We start from the raw sequence: 18,406 nt of genomic DNA, 5'->3' as shown, positions 1-18,406 counted from the left end.
GTTATCAATATTTTGAAACATTATGTCACATCCTTTGATCCATGGTAGGTGAGGTTGAAAGGGCTCCTGGGGATCGTGCGGTTCTACCCCCCGTCTCTCAGGCAAGGGAACACCAAGGCCCATGAGAGTGAAGGGACCTGGCCAAGTTTGCACAGGTAGTGAGGGACAGAGCTGGCTCAAACCCATCTTCTTGGGCTGTCTGATGTCCTGTGCTTCCCCAGTCCTCAGATTTGGGTACAAAGACAAGTTAGGCTGAGGAAAGTGAGCATCAAATTCCTTATTTCATGTTCTCCATATCTGGGTTCTAATGTTTGTCACTTTCCAGCGGTAACGCGATTAATGCCTCCTAGTGGCATAAGTTTTGACACTTCTTCCTCTATGCCTGCCTTCCTCTTTGAAATGTAAAATTTTAGGAAGGCACTGTTTTAAAAAGGCAAAATAGGGAATTCCCTGGCAGTCCAGTGGTTAGGACTCAGCACTTGCAGTGCCAGGGGCCAGGTTCAATCCATGGTCAGGGAACTAAGATCCTGCAAGCCACGCAGCATGGCCAAAAAAACCCCAAAAAAGGCAAAAATAAGTTTCCCTTTTCTAATCTAATGCTGCTGAACTGTACATTTAGAAATGGTCAATTTTATGCTATGCATATTTTCCCACAATGAAAAAAAATGCCCCTTTCCTATGTCAGGGGACTGCATACAGGTGTTTATACCTGTGGTATTCCCTTTCCCTTCTCCAACTCACCTGTGTACACCCACTTAGGTAACTGGTATCTTCCTTATTTTATTGGCAGGATAACCTCATTGGCAGAATCTCAACTTCAGACCCGCCAACAAATTAAGAAACTGGAGGAGCTGCAGCAGAAAGTTAGCTACAAAGGGGATCCCATTGTACAACACCGGCCAATGCTGGAGGAGAGAATCGTAGAGCTGTTTAGAAACTTAATGAAAAGGTAACTTAGAGTCCCTGCCCCTTTCTCCCATCACCCCCGCCCTCCACCCCCCCTCCCCAAAATGTCCTTGAACAAGAGATTGGCTGACTTCCGAGGAACAGGACAGGGACTGGCCCACTGAGTTGTGTGTGAACCACTGCCCTTCTCTTTCCCTTCCAGTGCCTTCGTGGTAGAGCGGCAGCCCTGCATGCCTATGCACCCCGACCGGCCATTAGTCATCAAGACCGGTGTCCAGTTTACAACTAAAGTCAGGTGGGCCACGGAACCTCCACTTCTGGCAGATATTGTATCAAGGGTTACTCTCAGGGCCAGAACAGAGTTGGTGACCAGGGTTGTTCTTTATAGGCGTCGCAGGCAGTACTATGATGGGTATGGAATTTGTTGGCGTAATATCAGCTTGCTCTCTGATTCTCCTGTCAAAAGCTAAAGAATGGTAATCTTTTTGAGGTTACCTGGGTATATTCCTATGATTCAGGCCCGTTGTATTCCTAAGATTCCAGACCTAAAGTCTTAAGCCATAGAATCTCCATCTCTCCTGCAAAAGGGGCAGAATAATGCCAGTTATTTTTTGTTCTTTGAGCCTACTTTTCCCTGAGGATTTTAAGGGAAAGAATAAAGCTTAGTGATAATAGAAGCTAAGAGGCCACAGGGCAGGTGGGTGAGGGGCCTGCAGGTGGAGCGTTACTTTCACATTCAAGTCAGAACAGGTAAGCTGGGGTTTGCCCTTCTGCAGTGAAATTTCCCTCCTCAGAAAGGTAGTATGGTGTTAGGTTTCAGGTTTAATAGAAAGAATACCACCTGCAGAGCATGTATTCCTGTAATATTTTTCATGAAATGGCTTTCATTATCCTTTGGTGAATCTCTCACAAGTTTATCTAAGTTCTTAGTTCTTAGGCTTTCTTTCAGTCCCTTTTTGCCTGATGCTTGACTTAAAGTGAAACCCAGCACCCGTGGGAAGAGGAATTTGGGATTATGACTTACCTCTTTAGAACTGAAGAGTTAACGAATTTTATATTACTTCAACTAGAAGTTGCTGGGGGAGCCTAGTGACTTTTTTTTTTTAATTGGATGTTTTTTCTTTGCTCTGAAACTTTTTTTTTCTTTCTTTCTTTTTTTTTTTTTTTTGAAATAGATTGCTGGTCAAATTCCCTGAGCTAAATTATCAGCTTAAAATTAAAGTGTGCATTGACAAGTAAGTACTCCTTATCTTAGCTCTTTTTTTCTTTTTTTCAAACGAGGGACAGAGAAATGGGAATTTTGACAGACATCATGTGAACTTAGAGGCTTTATCTTCGTTCAGAGATCTTCGTTTCTTTAAAAAGTTTTCAAAAGCCTTGCTGTGCATTGTCATTTATGTGCCTGAACAAAACCACAAAGCTGGCGGTACAGATTTGAGTTACTATTGCTATTGTGACCTCGAGTTCCTCTTTTTCTTTATTCATTTTTTTACTTATAAATGTAATGTATGCATATTATATAAAACTGAGAATATATGGGAAAATTGATTTTTGTTGCTGTTTCGCACTTTACCACATAATGGAATCCTCTTCAGAATTTGACAGTACCTTTAAAAAATTAAAGTGCCCTTCCCTCTGAAAAGATTAAAAAAGAGAAAATGTAGGTGATATAATTGTTTATCTGGAAATTTCATGAGAATGAATTGGAAAATAGTTACTAATGAAATTAGGGACTTGAGGAAGGTGGTAAGTTTAATAAATAAATAAATAAGCAAAAATTGATTACTTTAACCATAAATTAGCATCAACCAGTTAGAAATTATAATAGAAAAATGATCTCACAATAAGCAACAAAAATAAAAAATAAATGGTGATAAACTTAACAGAAATATTTAAGACCTACTTGAAGAACACTGTGAAATTTTAGTGAGGAAGTGACTTTTTAAAAGTGAGGCGATAAGTCATACTCCTGGACTGAAGACTTTTAATTTTATTATAAAGATGTTGATTCTTCCCAGTTAATATAGAACCAACCAAAACATGAATAGGATTTTTGAAAATTCTTGACTTGCTTTTCAAGTTATATCTTAGATGAAAAAAATAAGCAGAGATAGTTTTTAAAAAGGATTTGTTTATTTTTAATTGTGATAAACATAAAATTTACCATCTTAGCAATTTAAAATCTTGCCCCAAATACTTCTTTAATATCATCAAATAGCCAGTTACTGTTCAAATTTACCTCATATATTTTCTCAGTTGGTTTCTTTTTTTTTCTTTTTATTTTTTTATTGATGTATAGTTGATATCAACCGTTTGTAAGTGTACAGTTCAGCAGTGTTGAGTATATGGACATTGTTGTGCAACAGATCTCCAGAACTTTTTCATCTTATAAAACTGAAACTCTATATCCATTGAAGATCAAATCCCCATTTCCCTCTCCCTCCAGCGCCTGACAACCACCATTCTACTTTCCAAAAGAATTTTTTTAACAAATAAAAATTATGGGGGGTGGTATGGGAAGCTGCCTTGCCCAATATTAAAATGTATCACAAAGTTTCAGTTGCTAAATGAGTGTGTTACCAGGGCGGGAATAAACTGATCATTGAAGCAAAATCTAAAGTCCAAAAATAGACTTCAGGTTTATATAAGGAATTAATATACATTTTAATTGATATCTTAAATTAGCGAGGGAAGGGTGGATTATTCAGTAAGTCGTCTTAGGGAAACTTGGTATTGGGGGGATTTGAGTAAGAAGTTAAACTTTTCACTGTCCATCAGAATAAATTCTAGATATATCTTAAAAGCATAGGCAAATGTATAGTATAATGGTGGTAAAAATGGCAACCACTTTTGGAAGACAATTTGGCAGTTTCCTAAAAAGTTAAACATACACCTACCCTATGACCTAACCATTCCACTCCTAGGTATTTACCCAAGAGAAATGAAAGCATATGTCCACACAAAGGGTTGTACAGGAATCTTCATTGATAGATGAGTGTCCATCAACAGGTGAATAAACAGTTGGTGGTATATCCATACAACGGAATATTATTCACCAACAAAAAGGAATGAACTACTGATACCCACAACACAAGGATAAATCTCCAAATTAATACACTGGATGAGAGAAGCCAGACCAAGAAAAAAAGAGTACATACTTTATGTTTTCATTTATATAAAATTCTAGAAGTGCGAATGAATCTATCATGACTGAAAGCAGATCACTGATTGCCTGGGGACAGGAGTGGGTGAAGTGTGGGATTGGGGAATGGGTCACGTAAAGGCGTGGGGAAACTTGGGGATGCTGGATATGTTCATTATCTTGATTGGGTTGATGATGTCACAGGCGTGTATAGTATACATATATCAAACCTCATCAAATTGTGCATTTTATATATGTAGTTTATTATTTGTCAATTACATCAAAGGTATAATACAAAGAAAAAAGAATGTAAAAAGAAAAGTAAATATAGGCTAGACATGAGGGAAAATTTTCTGATAATGAGGACTTTATTTAAGTTCTCAAATGTGATATATGGGGAATTCCCTGGCAGTCCAGTGGTTAAGACTCTGAGCTTTCACTGCCGAAGGCCTGGGTTCAATCTCTGGTCAGGGAAGTAAGGTCCCACAAGCAGCATGGCCAAAATAAATAAATAAATAAAAATAAAATAAAATGTGGTATATGGAAAGGTATCTTCTGAATGGTTTAAAAGTTGATCCATTTTAATCTGTGAACTCCCACAGAATGTACTGTTTAATAAATAGTAGCTGTTTTTCTAAAAGCATAAGTGAGTATATAGCAATGGAGAAGGACTTTTTAAACAGAACTAAAATAATTTTAAAAAGAAAGGAAAACACTGAGAAATGGTGACTATATAAAAAACGAAATATTCAAAAACACAGGGAACACACTGGGAAGAGTATTTCCAGCTACATCAAGGGGATGCTCTGAGTTACAGGTAACAGTAAACCCTTGCAGAAAACCCAGTGTGGCTTAAATAATAAGGAAATTTGCAACCCAGTATAACTGGAAATGCAAAGTTAGAACAAGTTTCTGACGGTGAGATCAGTGACTCAATTGATGTCATCAAGGACCCAGAATCTTCTGTCTCTCTTCTCTGCCGCCATAAGTGTCACTGGCATTCTAGGGTTCCCTTCTGGGTTGCTGCATGGTTGCTTGTGATAGTTAAGGCCACATGCCTCCTTGCTCATGTTCAGCTGAAGCTATGGAATGTAAGTCCAGCCTGAGAGAGAATCCTTCCCAATCTGATTGAGACAGTGAAGGTCCTGTCCTCACCCCTGGATGGCTGCACTGTGGGCATGCTCTATTCTGGTGAGCTTAATGATCAGGGTCCCCTGGAGGTGGGGATGGGAAAGATACTTGACAGAGTCAAGGTTCTGTTAGGAAGAGGGGAGTAGAGTTTGGGTAGGCAATCAGCTGTGTCTACTATTTCAGCATGTATAGGATTGTTAATTTCACATATAAAATGTAATAGAGTCATGTACAGAAATCCCCAGGAGAACAGCAGTTTTTCCATCAGAATAAATGATAGGTGTTCAAAGTAGACTTTTGAAGAAACTCAGGGCCTTTTTTGTTACCACTGGTTTGTGTTCTTAACAGAGACTCCGGGGATGTTGCAGCTCTCAGAGGGTAAGTTCAGCCTGGAGGCTTCCTTGTGTTCCCATTTAACCTAACTTTGTCCTCTGACCACTCGCTCACCTATGTGGTTGGCTTTTTCTCCTGTGATTCAGATCCCGGAAATTTAACATCCTGGGCACAAACACAAAAGTGATGAACATGGAAGAGTCCAACAACGGCAGCCTCTCCGCAGAGTTCAAACACTTGGTACACGGAAGAAGCCTGGACTCACCTTCTCCCAGGGCCTCTGGCAGGGGGAGGGGTTAGGGGAGAGCCTCACGTGACAGGGGATGCTCTTTGCTTTTCTTACAGACCCTGAGAGAGCAGAGATGTGGTAACGGGGGCCGAGCCAACTGCGACGTAAGTTTTGTTGGGGATGAAAGCCAACTATAGGAGGGTTTTCTTTGAGGAGGAGAGTAAAAGAGCCTTCTTACTGCCCAGAAGTAGAGACACCTGACCAGCTGCAGTCACCCCAGGCCAACATGACACATCAGAAGTCACTCATGCCTTGCAGTACTCTGGCTCGGAGCATTTCCTTGATTGTCCAGGGAGTCGGCTAGTCATTAAGGAGTGGAAAGTCCCTTGCCCACACCCATGTAGTGGAAAAGAAGCCTTCCACCTTGCCTGGGGCTTTCCAAATTCCCCTTCCAACTTCCGTGCGCTGACATGGCTTGGCTCAGCTTTTGGTGACCTGTTTTGGTCACTGAGGTGGGATGGAAGGTTTCAACAAATCCGAGTTAAACATTTTACCAAAAGAAAAAGAACAAAACAATATGAATCCCCTTATTTCTTCTCTGCCTCCCATTTATTCAGATTATTGGACTCAGTGTCAGGAATAAACTTAAGGGACTTCCCTGGCGGTCCAGTGGTTAAGAATCAGGGCTTTCACTGCCAAGGGCCTGGGTTTGATCTCTGGTTGGGGAACTAAGATCCCATAAGTTGCATGGCGTGGCCAAAAAAGAAAAAAAAAGAATAAACTTAAAAAAAAAAAAAAAGGTAAATGTGACCAAAAACTAGTTTTAAATCTTTTTTATAAAACTGTGACACCCTATTCTTTTTCTGATATTTGTCCCCTGAGCTATTCTTACCCTCTTCTCTAGAACGTAGCAGGCCTTTTGAAAAAAAAAATTGAATTTATAATACTTGACAGCAGTTAAAGAGTGAGGTATGCAATGATACAGGAAAATGTATGTGGCATATTTAGGAAAAAAAGATGCAAAATAATTTGAGTAGTATATTAGTATATCTGTTTAAAAAAACTTGCACTGTATTTTGTCTATTCATGTCTGCATTACAAAATTCTAGAGGAATATCTACCAAACAGTGCTGCTGTTCTTATCCAAGGCTACTCTGTACTATCTCTGTAGTATTTGCATTTAAACTGAAAGTGTATTACTTTTGTAATTAGAAAAAGAGCATTTTAAATATGAATTGGAATTTCTAATAATTCATTGGCAATTCTCATTCAAAATAATGTCGCTATATTGCTGGTGGGAGTATAAATTTTTTCAGTCACTTTGGAAAACAACTGGGCATTATAAAAATGAACATACCCTGTAAACCAGCAGTGCCCCTCCCAGGATTTAACAATAGAGGAATCTTTGCACATAGGTAGCAGGAGATATGTACAAAATGTCAGAGCAGCCTGATTGTAAGCCCTAAATACAAACCAAGTGCCATCAGCACTAGAGTGGATAAATGATCTGCAGTATAGTCAGGTGATGGAATACTATACAGCTGTGAAAATGGAGAAATTGCAGGTGCACACAGCTACATGGATGTGAAAAGCGAGTCACAAAAGAATACACAGGGTGTGATTCCATATGTATAAGATGGAACTAAACAAACTATACCACACATACATTGTTTAGAGGTATAAATGTGGTAAAACCATAAAGAAGAGCATAGGAAATGATGAACTCAAAAGACAAAATAGCCGTTACTTCTGAGGGAGGAGGCACAGGGATGGATGGGGTTGGGAAGGGTGCCCAGAGAACCTCAGTAGTGATGGTCTTTCCCTTAAACTGGGTGGTGGGTACACAGGTGTTCACTGTTTTGTCATTCTTTGTGCCTTACGCATTTTATACATAACCTATTGGATCTCCTTAGTATCATAATAAAGCTAGTAGGAGGTCAGGTTGAGGACCATAGCACTGGAGAGTGATAGTGCAGAAGAGACCACGTGCTCCAGTTGTGTCTGTGGCCACCTGGCGGATTGCCCTTCTGGATGGTGTGGTGGCGTCAGGACTGAATACCATGCTCTCTAAGGAATAGCGTCCTCCTCCTTCTTGCAGGCCTCCCTGATTGTGACTGAGGAGCTGCACCTGATCACCTTTGAGACTGAGGTGTATCACCAAGGCCTCAAGATTGACCTAGAGGTGAGTTCTGTGACAGAACTGGGTAGGGCTGCACGCAGTGGTAATTCAGGACAAGACTTCTGGTTGAGGTTTTTACTCCAGAAGGTGGAATGGTGACTCTCTGCTAAGCACTGTGTTTACTTTTGCTTCTCTTCCTCCCAAAAATCCTTAGTATCCCACCTGAGAGTAAAGTCTTGCCTGAGTGCTTAGAAGATACATGTCTACTCAGCTTTCAGCAAAGTTGATATAAAAACTCGTATTTAGACATTGATCATAGGTGACTTTATAAAGTTTGGGCAAAACAGTCTTTCAACAACCAGTGTTTTTAGTATACAGACAATCATGGCATTTACATGCTCTTTCCCCAGCTTTCTTGATCTTTAAATTAAAGATACACCGGAAAAAGCAGGAACCCTGGTCTTTGATCCCTGGGGCCTCTCTGTTTAATGGGCAGGCACAGCTTCGATTTGTGGAGGGTGCCTTGCAGGTGTTATAAACGGGGAATCCGGGGACTGTGAGTCCACCGTGAGCAAGTTAGCTTTGCAAGTTCCTGGTGATGTTCAGACAGCCGCCGAGTTCGGCTTTCTTTCCGCTCTGGATGTTGAGCGGACTCGGCCCCACTTCTCCCTGAGGGCTGGCAGCAGGTGTGCTCCACGGCCCGTCCTTTATTCCGAACCCTGCGAGATATGGGTGAAGAGGTTTTGGAAGCCACGAGGGCCCTCTGCCCCCCCCCCCCAGCTCATTCCCCGCTCCCTCCACAGACCCACTCCTTGCCAGTTGTGGTGATCTCCAACATCTGTCAGATGCCCAACGCCTGGGCGTCCATCCTGTGGTATAACATGCTGACCAACAACCCCAAGGTGAGTCGGGCCCCCGTTTTTCCTGAGACTCCTCGGTGCCTCGGGGCTGTCACGGTACCTGGCGCAGCTCATCAGGCACCACCCTCTCATCTAAAGGAGCAAATGTGTCATTTCCAATAGAACGTGAACTTTTTCACCAAGCCCCCAATTGGAACATGGGATCAAGTGGCCGAGGTGCTGAGCTGGCAGTTCTCCTCCACCACCAAGCGCGGGCTGAGCATCGAGCAGTTGACAACGCTGGCGGAGAAACTCTTAGGTCAGCACTTCACCTCTTCTCCCCTCACCCTCCTCAGAAAAGGAATCTGGCCCATGGGGCTGTTCATTCAGAAGAGTTTACTGAGCTAGGTGCTGTGCCAGGGCCAGAACACATGTGCTCCAGCAGGTCAGGGAGTCAGGATGCAGAGGAGGTGTGCATCCTGGGGGTCGTTTTTATGAGGCGGGAGACAGATTTCTTTTCTCTTGGTGGCTGTCTCCCTCACCCTTCCAGGGTACTACTTTATCCAACCTTGGAAGATATTTTAAGTGCGTATTAGAGCTAAAGGCTTGGTATCCCTGTCTGTTTCTTCAAGAAACCGTAGGCTTGTTTTTAATTTTCTCCCTGGAAAAAAAGCCATAGTAGAATGTTTTGCGTGCTACCTATGCTTTGTCCTATGCTGCCACCAAATGTGACCCTGTAACTCAAGCTGTCAGCTTCTTAGTGTGTGCTGCTGGTTCCAGGACCACCACACGAGGCTAGAAAGGGCAGCTGGGCTAAACAACAACTCGGAGGGGTGGTGTGTGTGTCAAATGATGGGGTCGGGTATGGGGCGGACGGGTGCACCATATGCACACAACAGTGGCAACATTCAAATACATGAAAACCAACGGTTTCAGGGCCTATCGTGGGGCAGTTGTGCACATGTTCTGTTTGAAGAAATAAGATCTTGATTCAAAAGTGAAAATTATACTACTTTATTATTTTTTTTCCTTCAGGACCTGGTGTGAACTATTCAGGGTGTCAGATCACGTGGGCTAAATTTTGCAAAGTAAGCAACCGTGTGAACTCCGTGTGTCTGCCTCACGGGAAGGGGAGGGAGAAGGGTGCTTACCTGCTGGGAGGTCGTGGAGGACGCTGGGCCTGAAGGCCCTAGGCTCTTGGTCCAGCGGCCAGTAGCACCTGCCTGAGGCTAGATGGGCCTGAGGATTTTGGTGGCACCTCACCCCTAGGAAGGAAAAACCTGGGATGGTGGTGGACTTGGCTTTCCCATTATTCTTTTCTCCAGGAAAACATGGCCGGCAAGGGCTTCTCCTTCTGGGTCTGGCTGGACAATATCATTGACCTTGTGAAAAAGTACATCCTGGCCCTTTGGAATGAAGGGTAGGTTGGAACTCTTGTGTCTGGCAGGGTGCGCAGGTGTGACAAGTCCCCCGCTCTCCCAGCGGGCCAATAGCAGGGCAACTCTCAGCCCAAATCTTGCTGTTTCTCCTCTTTGCCTCCAGGTACATAATGGGCTTTATCAGTAAGGAGAGGGAGCGGGCCATCTTGAGCACCAAGCCCCCAGGCACCTTCCTGCTGAGATTCAGTGAAAGCAGCAAAGAAGGAGGAGTCACCTTCACTTGGGTGGAGAAGGACATCAGCGGTAAGCTTGGCTCTTCCCCACCCCACCTGGTGGTGAGCTGCTGCCGTGGCCTCTGCTGGTTTCAGGCACGTGCTGCCCCCTCGTGGGCAGAGATGGCCTCGCACCCCCCCGCCTCAGACTTGTAAGGCACATTTGGGTGATTCTTTTCTCTAAATTCTACCAGCTGGAGGATTGGTTTGCCAGTTTTGTTTTGCTGGCTCCAGGGACTAATATTTGCCTATTTAAATTTCATTCTTCATCTCCTTTCTTTCCTACCCTGTTAATATATCTTATATAAATAGTTATCCAAGTGTATTACCTGTGGCCCAGCTGGATAGCCTCTCCCAAAGCCAGCTGAACATTTCCCCAGTGCCAGGCAACTGGGCAGGATATTCAGGGTCTCGAGCGCTGGGTTGGCATAAGCCTTTCCCCCTTGAGGGAAAATAAATCAGGTAGTTTTCTCCAAGATCACCTGAGTCTTCCCTTCCCGTTTCCCCTGACAGGTAAGACCCAGATCCAGTCGGTGGAACCGTACACCAAGCAGCAGCTGAACAACATGTCGTTTGCTGAAATCATCATGGGCTATAAGATCATGGATGCCACCAATATCCTCGTGTCTCCGCTGGTCTACCTCTACCCTGACATTCCAAAGGAGGAGGCGTTCGGAAAGTACTGTCGGCCAGAGAGCCAGGAGCATCCCGAAGCCGACCCGGGTAGTTGTTGATTTTCCACGACAGCCATTGAGTCCTGGGGAAAAGTGGGAAATTGTAGGATCCCGGGAGGACAGGTAGGGCAAATGCCTGAAGGACCTGGTGATCCTCATTCCTCTTTCTGGGAAAGAACTTTGTAGTGAGTGCCTTTTCGGGGGTGGCTGATGGGGTTAGAGAGAGGAGAGGAATCAGTCACCAGGCTCTGCCCTACAAGAAGCACCAGTCTCAAGGGGGAAGCAGCAGGCACACACCCAGACATACCTAAAACACCGTGGAGAGAAAGCGAGGGCGGAATTCTTTAGAAACAGGATGCCCAGCCAGCACAGCACTTCTTACAAAGCAGATGCTGGAAGGTTTGCGATTCAGACTTCAGTCTAGCGTGTTTCCTTTTCTGCATCACGGAACAATGTGAGCAACGCCAAGAGGGATGAAGAAAGGCTTTCTGGAGGAAATGAGTGTTAGCAGCGCTGGAACATGGTTTAAGAGCACGAGAGTGGTGACTGAAGGGGAAGACAGTAACTGGTGTGAGGGGCGTGGACTTGGTCCTTTGAATGTGCAGCTCTTGAAAATCAGATGTTTTTTAATGTGCAAGAGCCCATGTGCTTATGTAAGTTACACATACATTTTCCACACTAAACCCTCGCTCTCTAGCACCGCCGCCAGCGTGGAGGGCAGAGCCCCCTAGTCTGTTCCCGTGGGCGTCTGGGGTTCGGACACTGGGTTCTCTGTCCAGATCCTGATGAGAACACTATAATTTGCTGTTCTTTGTTTTTATTTAAGTTTTCTTAATCACAGAGCCAGTAATGGTTTAAAGGGATCCTTTGAGGTTGGCTTCCCTGCCCCAGTTGCTTTGGAAAAAACTGTTTTTGTACAAAGAGCTCTCCCACACACAAACACAAACCCACCAGCTTCCTTCCCACTTTTTCACAGGAGTTCCCTGTGAGGGATCTCTTGGGGTGAGAAGAACGAGACTTGGAAGAGGGAGTTGGGGCTAATTGGCAATTGACTTTCCTTTTTCCTTTGTTCTGGGGTTGAGTCTTGGCCACACTCTAGGCGAGCGTAACTCTCACTTCCTGTTTGCCCCTTATCTCTCCTTCCACGTTGTGCTTCGGTTGGGAGATCTGTTTATCAGCCCCCATCACACTACCCTGTTCCTTCTGCAGAAGGCATTTAGGTCCAAGTGCTGGGCCCTTGACTAATTTTGCTTTCAAGGTCCAAGTTCCAAGTCTGAGGCTGCGCCCTCCCTCAAGCCTCCTGTGTGCCCGGGAGGCAAGGCCCTTTCCTGCCTGGAGACCTCAGTGTTTCCTCAGGGGCAAGACGGCAGTCACAGGAAGGGAACTAATTACTTGAGTGCTTGTCTGCCTCCTGGGGCTGGGTGTGAGCTTGGCGAATGGGTCAGCAGGTGTGGGGTGCTGGCGGGCTGCATGTGGGGTCCTCCGGAGTTGAGCAGCTGACCATTTCCTCTCTGTTCCCATCCTGAAGGTTGTTTTTTTTTAAAAGTATGAGCCCATTTTTAGAGAGCTCGTTTTATTTATTTATTTAATAATTTATTATTTATTTATTTATTTGGCTGCATTGGGTCTAAGTTGCTGCATGGGGGCTTTCTCTAGTTGCGGTGCGTGGACTTATCATTGCGGTCCCTTGTTGCGGAGCACGGGCTCTAGGCGCACGGGCTTCAGTAGTTGTGGTGCATGGGCTCAGTAGTTGTGGCTCACGGGCTCTAGAGCGCAGGCTCAGTAGCTGTGGTACACAGGCTTAGTTGCCCCGCGGCATATGGGATCTTCCCGGACCAGGGCTCGAACCCATGTCCCCTTCATTGGCAGGCGGATTCTTAACCACTGCGCTACCAGGGAGGTCCCTCATCCTGAGGGTTTTATTGTCTCTAGGAGATAAATCTGTCTCCTAGATTATCTTCCCAGGACTCTTCCCTCCTTCTTACTCAGAAGCTCACACTGTATTTCCTCATGGCTTGAGGGAGACATTCCTCTGTAGAAATGACAAATTCCTTATCTTACAAATTAGATAAAGTACATTTACAACCTTGTACGGAGCCATAAATCAGCTTTTAGTCTTAGTTCTCCTTTGCTTCTACTGTGGCATCTCAGGCCGAAGGTGTTTTTCTCAGCAACGTTGATCACTTAGGGAATTAAACCCTTTTCTGTCTGGGGTGTCAGCTCCCCTCAGGCCTGGGCCAAAATGGATTCATAAGACACCAGAACCCTGCCTTGATAGCTTCTTTGGATTCGGTACTGAGTTAACCTATTTCTTGGCCAAAAGTAAACTCAGATGGGAGTCTAAGGGCCCCTCGGCAATGCCCTTTCTCAGGCTGTCATTGTACTTTCTGATCCCTCAGTTTCACTGTAAGCCCCAAGCTTTATAGCTGTGCTTCTCTCAGCCCACCCCACCCTGCCCCGCCCCATGCCTCCTAAGTGATTTGTTCACCTGAATCCCCCAAATTCCATGCCAGTGTCTCCGGGGCTCTTTGACCTCTTGCTGTAAGCATTTAGCACTTAAAATTCATTAATTTCAGTCTTCACTTTTCTAACTGTAGAACAAGAATCATAAATGACCAAGATGGGCCCCTCCCTCTTCCGCCTCCTTCTTATTTTATACTCAAGAGAGAAAAGGCCTTGGCCGGATCTCTTAGCTGTTGAAGACGTAAGGCCTCCTGTCACCCAGTCCAGAGCCATCCTCCCCATGGAGAGGCTCTTCTGTGTGATGTAGTTATCCAACTGGGGAGTTACTAATACCCTCACCGAAAAATGTAATAGAGGCAGATAAGTGCTGATGGGAACAGAAGGTGTCACCCTCAGCTTTGGAACTGCATTAGCCGTTTCCACGTTCTCTTAAAAACTCGGTGACTTCGGTATCTGAGCAGGACGTGGTGCCCAGACTGCGTGGGCTCAGTCCTGCATGCGGGGAACTCAATCTAAGAGATACAACCAGGCTAGAATACAATCCTCAGTCCACATACAGGCAGTTAAACTCTTTACATGATGGAGGGGAAGAATGAACACAAGGCTGGAGCTCATCTGAGCTTGGGTGGGACCAGGGTCGGCTGAAAAGTCTCAGGAAGGCTTGAGGGAAAGAACCGAGCTTCCAGCTGCAAGCACTGGAACATCTGAGTATACAGTGAGGGAGGGCAGCCCTGAGGGAAGACGGAGGTTCCAGACAATCTCTGGTCAAGGATGGAGTGAGTTTCAAGTCAGCCCTGGGGAGGCAGCCGGCTTCCCCCTGCCGGGTACCCAAGAGTGGAATCACAATCAGTAAGCCTGAGTTTTCTTCTACCCAGGTGCTGCCCCATACCTGAAGACTAAGTTCATCTGTGTGACACCGTAAGTGGCTTCCCTTCCCAATTTTGCCTCCATTTCTAATGTCCTCAGTTATCCCTGGGAACAGGACACCGGGTGAGAGTTCTCTTGTGAAGGGTTGGAACCCTCCGAGCTATGTTCAGTACTCAAAGTGACCTCGTGTGTTTAAAAAGCTTGAGCTTTTATTTTTCTGTTGGAGACCAGAGTTTGATGGCTTGTGTGTGTGTGTTTTGTTCTTTTTTTTTTTTCTCCATTGTGTCTTGTCAACCCGGCCCTTTCCCCTCCTGCTGCTCCCCATTTCCTACAGAACGACCTGCAGCAATACCATTGACCTGCCGATGTCCCCCCGCACTTTAGATTCATTGATGCAGTTTGGAAATAATGGTGAAGGTGCTGAACCCTCAGCAGGAGGGCAGTTTGGTGAGTATCTGGTTGCCGGACTCTGTCCCTGTGAGGGAAGTCAGTCCCCTTGGTGTGATGCTCCCATGTACATAGCCAAGCGAGGGGCACCTGGATTGGTAGAAGGAGTTCTCGAACAGCGCTATCCTATAGAAACGCACACCCCCACGCCAGAGTAAATTTTCTAGCAGCCACGTTAAAAACAGTGAAAAGGAACAGGTGAGGTTAATTTTACAAATGTATTTTCTTTAGCCCAGTAAATCCAAAATAGTGGCATTTCTGCACGTTAGAAAAAAATGAGTGTGGGATTTCCCTGGCGGTCCAGTGGTTAGGACTCCACGCTTGCACTGCAGGGGGCATGGGGTCGATCCCTGGTCGGGGAACTAAGATCCCCGCAAGATGCGCGTGCGGTGCAGCAAAAAAAAAAAAAAGAAAAGAAAAAAATGAATGAAGTTTTCTTTCGTACTAAGTCTTTGAAACCTGCCCGGCGTTTTATAACCACAGCCTATCTCGGCTGGGACTAGTCACATCCCAAGTGGCTCCAGGCTGCTGCGTTCAACAGGGCAGCCTTAGAGCTTCTTTAAACCTGGAGAGTTGGGAATGAGTTAAGGTAGGAAGGAGGCTGAGCCCTTCCAGAAGGGAGGAGAGAGAATCTGGATTCTCTGACCCCATCTTGACGACCAAGGGGCAGGGGCAGGGGCAGGAGACTAGATGGCAGTGGCGGCCTGAGCCTCTGTGCCCCGGAAGGCTAGGGGTGTGGGCCCCGCCAGCTGTAGGGCCCAGGCGACTGAACTGGCTCTCCCTGTGTGTCCCCCCCAGAATCCCTCACGTTCGACATGGAGCTGACCTCGGAGTGCGCTACCTCCCCCATGTGAGAAGCCGAGGACGGAAGCTGCAGAGAGAGGTGACGGAGGCACCGACACGTGTTCCACCAGCCCTTAAACAGCCCAAGCCCAGATCAACTCAACTCCCAACTCTGTGGTTCCAGATTTTTTTTTCGTCTCTCACTTCGGCTATCTTTGAGCAATCTGGGCACTTTTTAAAAATAGAGAAATGAGTGAATGTGGGTGATATGCTTTTATCTAGATGCAAATAAGAATGCGCTCTCTGAGGCTGTGATCAGGGGATGTGGAAGGGGTGGCGAGAGGGAGAAAGAGGAAAGGTCTTTTTTTGCCCCCCTGCCCGCTTTTCTCAGCAGTTTGTTGTTGTCATTGTCAGACAAGTGCCTCTGGTGCCAGCGGCATCCCTCTGCCTATTTCTGTAAGCTAACGCCACAGCTGTCTCTAGCTACATCCTCCTGGCATTGCACTTTTAACCTTGCTGACGTTCAAATAGAAGATAGGACTTTCAAAGCCCCTAGGTTTCTTTTTAAACTTTAAAAAAAAAAAAAAAGTTTTTTAAAGGGCAAAAAAACACTGTATCGGCATAGCCTTTTCTGTATTTAAGAAAACTCAGTTAATTTCCTCCTTGGTGCTTTCGGCATTCAGCTTTCTTCAGGCTGATAATTTATATAAACCCTGACATGAGCTTCAGATCCAGCCCTTAACAGACATCTGAAGATGTGGCTTGGCCTTTGGTTTTCATATAGGAAGGTTGAAGGAGACCCTAAACATTTTAGACTTTTTTTGATAAACAAAGTTTTTATTTTCCCCTTTCACCTACTGGCCTATCAGTGGGTGAGGCTGAGCAGAGGGGCACTTTCAACCTGCTCGCCTTTCCTCCCCAGACTTCGCCCCTGTTTCCGAGCCTGCGTGGTTTCTGTGGGTGCCTTCTAAGGGATGGGATGATTCTTCCTCCCCCCCAGTTTACCTGAGCCCCTCTTGTGGCGTGGCTCCTTCCCATGTCTAAAGGTCCCTTGTCCTGTTTGCTTTAGGCATCCTGGTCTCAAGACCTCCTGGAATAAGAGGGAGAGAGTTACAGGTCGAACATGAGTCAGACCGTGGGGCCCCAGTCAAGGGTCTAGTTGAGCTCAGGGAATATGGTTCTTATCCCAGTTTCTTGGTGATTTCCTGCAGCACCTGTAATCACTTCTTCACTTGGTTAAGCCAGGGGCAGAGGCTTAGTGATAAGCTCGAGGTCTGTCCCTCACGTGAGGGAGTGTACACCCCGGCCTTCCCCCAGCACTGGTGACCGTCTCCTCCACATGGGGGCCCCCGTGGTGAGGCAGAACAACTCGCATTTTCTGTGCATCTCAGAACACTTAGTAGCATGAGAGGTGGTCTCTGATATGGGGCCTCCTCAGACCCAGAGGCACGGCCAGATTGGGTGGTCCATAACCACCTTGTCTCGGTCGACCAGAGTTTCTAGGGAATGCTATGCGTTACACCCATATTTGCCAGTTTTTGAAGGAAGGGCACGAGACTTTCTCTCCAAGACAAACAGAGGTTGATAGGTAGTACGGAGCAATCTCCCTTTAGCAACATTCTCTAGATCATATCTAGCTTAACTCGAGGGACCTCGGGTGAGGATCCCGGCTTCGCTGGAGCAGAAACTAAAACCCCGTGGCTTTTAGGTCGCATGTGTTTCTGGTTTTAACCCTGATTATAGCAAAAGCCCTGAGAGGAGCTGAGACTTGTTTTGGCCCCTCCCTTAAAAAACCCAGTCCTCCAGGACCTGCCTGCCTGACCCCTGCCCAGCCGAGGGATTCCCATGGATGCCTAAGCTACCCACACGGTGGTTTGTGAGATGCTGTCCTGACCACTGCATTCAAATTCCAATGTATACTTACTTAATAGTGTAAAAATTTATATTATTGTGGGTTTTTTCTTTTCTTTTTTTTTTTTTTGTATATTGCTGTATCTACTTTACCTTCCAGAAATAAAAGTTATATAGCAACCGTCTGCTGGCACGGCAGCTCTGTCTGGCTGGAGGCTCGGGGTGGGCCCTCTTCCCCTGCTTCAGTTCTGAAGGGGTCTTACAGGCTGAGCCTGGGTCTTGAGAGGAGCTGGTTGACCCCGGTCCCGGGCTGGTGGCCTTAGCCTCTCATGCCCGAGTAGACACAGGCCTGCCTCTGGGGCACCGAGCGCTTCCCATCTTAACATTAGCCGCCAGCCTCCAGCTCAGGGGTACCTGGAGGAGCCAGGGGTCCGACTCCTCCCGCACGGAGGCGGCCGAGTGGAGGCCTTCCCGCTCCCTCTTCCTGCCTCCCTCCGCCCTCTCTCCCAGGGCCTTTGCAAGCCGCGGTGTCCTGTCTGGGGTCAGATAAGCTACCTAAGGGGGGTTGGGGCGCAGACACTCCCACCCCCCAGGCCTCCCCTTCCACAGTTGGCTCCATTATCACTTTCTCTTCAGTTCGCTCCGTGGGGACGATCGTCAACACTTAACGGGCCGCGGCTGCGGGCCCCGGGCCGTGGGTGGTGATAATTCACAGACCTCGGCGCTCACTCGCCTGGCTCCCCCTCCCCCCCGCGCCGAACACCATGGAGACGAGCGGGTGCGGGAGATACGCGCCGCCTCCCCCTGCAGAGATGCAGCTCCGGATTAGCGCGCTCCCGGCTCAGCGGCTGCCTCCCCTCCCGCCCACCCCCGCCAGCCCCGCGCCGGGCCCCTGCGCCTCTCCCGGCGGGCTGCGAGCCCCTCTTCCCTCGCTTTGAGCCCTGAAGAAACCTTGTCATAGGCTCTTGTTC

At 46.4% G+C, this 18,406-nt stretch overlaps 1 protein-coding gene across 4 annotated transcripts in view; it reads left to right on the top strand.

The window, feature by feature from the left end:
• Nucleotides 1-17,620, top strand: part of STAT3 (signal transducer and activator of transcription 3) — a 66,344-nt gene extending 48,724 nt beyond the window's left edge. Inside the window, exons 9-24 of one of the 4 annotated variants that reach the window (XM_036838409.1) lie at nucleotides 791-949; nucleotides 1,109-1,201; nucleotides 2,082-2,141; nucleotides 5,528-5,557; nucleotides 5,659-5,752; nucleotides 5,858-5,905; nucleotides 7,840-7,923; nucleotides 8,664-8,762; nucleotides 8,883-9,018; nucleotides 9,735-9,787; nucleotides 10,025-10,119; nucleotides 10,242-10,381; nucleotides 10,864-11,076; nucleotides 14,363-14,405; nucleotides 14,689-14,801; nucleotides 15,600-17,620. In XM_036838409.1, coding sequence (XP_036694304.1) covers nucleotides 791-949; nucleotides 1,109-1,201; nucleotides 2,082-2,141; nucleotides 5,528-5,557; nucleotides 5,659-5,752; nucleotides 5,858-5,905; nucleotides 7,840-7,923; nucleotides 8,664-8,762; nucleotides 8,883-9,018; nucleotides 9,735-9,787; nucleotides 10,025-10,119; nucleotides 10,242-10,381; nucleotides 10,864-11,076; nucleotides 14,363-14,405; nucleotides 14,689-14,801; nucleotides 15,600-15,655 — 1,516 coding nt within the window. In that variant the 3' untranslated portion in view covers nucleotides 15,656-17,620. The remainder of the gene's footprint in view (nucleotides 1-790; nucleotides 950-1,108; nucleotides 1,202-2,081; nucleotides 2,142-5,527; nucleotides 5,558-5,658; nucleotides 5,753-5,857; nucleotides 5,906-7,839; nucleotides 7,924-8,663; nucleotides 8,763-8,882; nucleotides 9,019-9,734; nucleotides 9,788-10,024; nucleotides 10,120-10,241; nucleotides 10,382-10,863; nucleotides 11,077-14,362; nucleotides 14,406-14,688; nucleotides 14,802-15,599) is intronic. The other 3 variants (XM_036838412.1, XM_036838410.1, XM_036838411.1) reach the window with 3 other exon arrangements.
• The last annotated feature ends 786 nt before the right edge of the window (nucleotides 17,621-18,406 follow it).

Source organism: Balaenoptera musculus, chromosome 20 (genome assembly GCF_009873245.2).
Source record: "Balaenoptera musculus isolate JJ_BM4_2016_0621 chromosome 20, mBalMus1.pri.v3, whole genome shotgun sequence".
NCBI lineage: Eukaryota > Metazoa > Chordata > Mammalia > Artiodactyla > Balaenopteridae > Balaenoptera > Balaenoptera musculus.
Note: the sequence above shows the minus strand (reverse complement) of the source record. Positions and strands in the feature narration are given on the sequence as shown.